The sequence below is a fragment of the Benincasa hispida genome, chromosome 1 (genome assembly GCF_009727055.1).
Source record: "Benincasa hispida cultivar B227 chromosome 1, ASM972705v1, whole genome shotgun sequence".
Classification (NCBI taxonomy): domain Eukaryota; kingdom Viridiplantae; phylum Streptophyta; class Magnoliopsida; order Cucurbitales; family Cucurbitaceae; genus Benincasa; species Benincasa hispida.
Genome location: NC_052349.1, coordinates 25,670,104 through 25,674,596, shown reverse-complemented (window position 1 = coordinate 25,674,596; position 4,493 = coordinate 25,670,104). Strand labels below are relative to the sequence as shown.

The following is a 4,493-nucleotide window of genomic DNA, read 5'->3' as shown; positions in this document are numbered from 1 at the left end:
GGTTGGCCGTTTAATCCATGTGGCAGACTTAATCTCGTTCTCGCTCACAATCTCGCTCTCTCCTACAATCTCGCTCTCTCAACTCGTCTCTCTCCTACAATCTCGCTTTCAATCTCGCGCTCTCTTACAATCTCGCTTTCCATCTCGCTCTCTTCTACAATCTCGCTTTCAATCTCGCTCTCTCCTACAATCTCGCTCTCTCTTACAATCTGCTTCACCCACTTATCTTCCTTGTCAAGGGTTGAAGTTTTGACTTATGTATGCCATAACTTCAACCTTCGATAACCTAATATACAAAATTAGCAAGATTCCCTTCGAGATTTCCTTCTAGAGCGAGATCCTCATCACAAAATTAGCGAGATTTTCCTTTCCTTGTCGAGGGTTGAAGTTTCGACTTATGTATGTCAAAACTTCAACCCTCGACAACCCTAATTTACGTATTGTTTCCATGTTTTTCTTTGTCGAGTTCTCAATGTTCGACCTCTACACTAGTCGAATCCTCAACCCTTGACTTCTAGCCTCGAAATCCCAAAACAACAATATTTCTCTAATAAGTTTCAAAACGACAATATTTCTCTAATAAGTTTTGAAAACAACAATATGATATCAAATTTAATTCCCGTTTATTAATTATTTTATTTTTTGTTTTTTTGTTTTTCAAACTTAAATCTATTTTCTTTCCATTTTTTACAATTATTTTTATTTTTGTTAAGTATAAGGTTGAATTATAAACGAAATTCTAAAAGCAAAACCAAGTTTTTAAAAACTACATTTTTAGTTTTCAAAATTTGGCTTGGTTTTTTAAATCATTAGTAAAATGTAGATGCAAAAAAAGAAATTTGGGTGTGAAAATAGTATTTATAAATTAGTATTTATAGGTTTAATTTTTAAAAACAAAAAATCAAAAATCAAATAGTATAGCCTGAGAAATTTTAAACATTTTTAAGGAGTGACATTTGATTATTAAAAGCTAGTGTGAAACAAGTTTTAAAAAGTGTGCGAATGGATTCGCGTGTTTAAGTGTAATTTTCAAACATCAAAAAGCAAAAATCAAGGCCTCATTTGGTAATTATTTTATTTTTTATTTTTGTTTTTATTTTTGAAAATTAAACTAATGAACACTACTTTCACCTCCAAATTTCTTCTTTATTATCTACTTTTCACCCATGATTTAAAAAACTAAGTCAATTTTTTAGAACTAAAAAAAATAGCTTTTAAAAAGTTATTTTTGTTTTTAGAATTTAACTAAGAATTGTTTTTGTTTATGGAATTTGGATAAAAATTGAACCATTGTACTTAATAAAGATGTAATCATTATAAGAAATGTAGATGATATAGATTTAATTTTCAAAAAATACAAATAAAAAATCAAATGGTTAACAAACGAGATCTAAATGATTACTAAATAAGATCCAAAACTCTACCGTAATCATTTTTAACACCCTCGAAATCAATCCTAAACGCAATATTAGTTACGCAATCTGTTATAGTTAAAAAAAAATTATAGTCGGACGCTACATATATATTATTGACCAAAAAAATGCGAGAAACAAAGTAAACACTTTGTATTACTCCACCTATTAAAACATAAATTAACATAAAAAAATAAAAAAAAAGTTTAATTTGTTGATTATTTTTTTTTCCCATACTTTAAAAAATGTATAGAAAACATGTACCAAAAATTCAGTGGGAAAAGAAGCACTATTTGACGTCCAACTTCATTCATCAAAATATAAAACTATAAAGATAATATAATTACAAAATTAAAAAAGTGGTTTTCGTCAATGGAACGATATTCTGATCACTTTTGGTTTATACATTGATTTTGAAAAAAGTGAATACTTAGAATACAGGCAACAGATTTTGACCCTTTTGCCTAATTGGCTTTACATTTTGGGGATAAATAAAAGCATATGGATGAATTATGATTTATGTCACATCGGTAAAATAAGGGTTAATACAGCTAAGCTTGCCAAACAGGATCCTTAAGATCCTCTTTGTTTTCCCCAAAACTTGACTGCGACTTTGTATTATACGCCATGCATGAACTTTTTGAATCATTTGAATTTGTAATTCATAGTTTATTTTTTCCAATTCCATACAGAATTATATTTAACATCATGTTTTCTCAACTATGATATATTTAAGATACCAAACTAATTTTGCTGCTGTGAGATTGAAATGTTTAAAAGCAAAGTTGGGCATGCAAAAAATTTGAGCAAAAAAACAATAGTGGATTAATTATTCATAATGCATTCAAAAATTGGTTAATATATTATTTTGATTATTGCAGTGGATTTTATTTTCATTAATTTGGTGTCTCTTCCCTCAATAAATTTTAAATTTAGTTTTATAAATTAATTTTTATTGAACTAATTAAATATTAATAATAACTTAATTTCATTCTAAAGATACTATATGAGAATATATTTTTAAAATTGTTTGAAAAGGTATTTTTAGAGTTTATGAAGTGAATACTCATATTGATTAATTTGATTGTACAAATAAAATGAAAAATTAAAAGCCGACGGCCGAACTTTTGGGAAAAACAGCGGCTAATTAAATGATATTAAAGAAGATTTCATTTTCAAAAATGATATTAGAGTAGGTGGTCTAAAGATTTAAGTTTAACCAGGTTTAAGTTGTATCCCAACAGAAGAAAAGGATCATACACATGCTTAATTACGAAAAAATATAATTAATTCTCTTTAATTTTGTCTCTATACACCATAAAAATGGCCCTTCTTTTGTATTAATCCCAATGTCCTTCACTTCCTTTCCCCTCACATAACTCCACAAAAATCTCTAATGTCTCTAAACCCATTAGTACTATTAGAATGAATTTTAAGATTAATCCCAAAGCCTTCTCCCCCAATTCCTTCACACGATTTTATCCCTCATGGATCCTCGTTTTAACCGTCATCTTTTTACAAATTTACCTCATCTTCACCACCACTTGCTCCGCTCCACTTTCCCTCGCCGCCTCTCGCGACGGCCGCCAATCCTCTAAGACCGTCACCGGAGACCCATGCAGCTCCGGGAGAGTATTCGTCTACGACCTGCCGCCCATTTTCAATAAAGAATTATTGGAAAATTGCGAGTCCTTAGACCCGTGGACCTCCCGCTGTGATGACGTGTCCAATGGCGGCTTCGGACGACAAGCGACAGAGCTCATCGGCGTTGTTCCCGACGGTCTAGCTCCGGCGTGGTTTTGGTCGGAACAGTACATGCTGGAACCGATTATACATAATCGGATTCTTAACCATAAGTGTAGAACGTTAGAGCCGGAATCAGCTACGGCCTTCTACATACCGTTTTATGCTGGTCTTTCCATCGGACGGTTCCTATGGATGAATTACACTACTTCTGATCGCGATAGGGATTCGGAGAAATTGATCAAGTGGGTCCAGAATCAGCCGTATTGGAATAGATCAAACGGTGGAGATCATTTCATCACGTTAGGACGACTGACGTGGGACTTTAAACGGTGGGGGATCAACCAATGGGGGTCCAGTTTTGCATTCATGCCAGGAATGAAAAACGTAGCGAGATTAATCGTCGAAAGAGAACCGTCCGATCCATTGGATATCGGTGTACCTTTTCCCACAGGATTCCACCCTAGATCTGACGCTGACGTGTTAAATTGGCAAAGCTTCGTTCGTGAACGTAACAGAACGAAGCTCTTCTGCTTCGCTGGCGGTACACGTCACGAAATAAAGAATGACTTTAGAGCCTATTTACTGAGTTACTGCATCAACGAATCGGCCGGTTCGTGCCGAGGCGTGAAGTGCACTGGGAACCGGTGCGCGAGTGGTGACTCGGCGGTTTTGGAAACATTCCTGGACTCGGATTTCTGTTTGCAGCCGAAAGGCGATTCGTATTCGAGAAAATCGGTGTTTGATTGCTTGTTGACCGGTTCGATTCCGGTTATCTTTTGGGAGAGAACCGCTTACGGGCAATATGAATGGTTCTTGCCGGGCGAACCGGGGAGTTACTCTGTTTTTATAGATCACAAGGAGGTGAGAAATGGATCGGCGTCCATTAGAGAGGTGTTGGAGAAATTTAGCAGAGAGAAAGTGAGGAAGATGAGAGAGAAAGTGATTGAAACGATACCGAAAATTGTTTATGCGAGTGCTCCTGAAGGATTGGAAAGTATTAAGGATGCTTTTGATATTGCTCTCAATGGCATCTTCAAGAGATTTAATCATCGCCCTAATAGTGTAGGTAAATGGGAGTTGGATTGAATTTTATTTTTTCCTTCCATTTTTTTAGCAATATATGAAGGAATATTTCAGTTGTCTTAATTTGATGTGCAAATCTATGTGATTTTATATAGTTGAAAGTTGAAGCTGTAGTGGAATTTTTCATAAAGGGATCGTCGTTTGTTTATGGAGAAATTATTTGGTGAAACTATCCTAATGTTTATTAGATGTAGTATGAGTTAGTTTAGTCATACTGAAGTTGGTTAATATTCTGTTTTAGCGTCGGTTATT

General features: G+C 34.1%; 1 protein-coding gene across 1 annotated transcript; it reads left to right on the top strand.

The window, feature by feature from the left end:
* Positions 1–2,788: 2,788 nt before the first annotated feature.
* On the top strand, positions 2,789–4,244 carry LOC120076450 (xyloglucan galactosyltransferase XLT2-like). The gene has a single exon (XM_039030286.1). It carries the CDS (start codon positions 2,838–2,840, stop codon positions 4,242–4,244), a length of 1,407 nt encoding a protein of 468 aa, XP_038886214.1. The 5' UTR covers positions 2,789–2,837.
* The last annotated feature ends 249 nt before the right edge of the window (positions 4,245–4,493 follow it).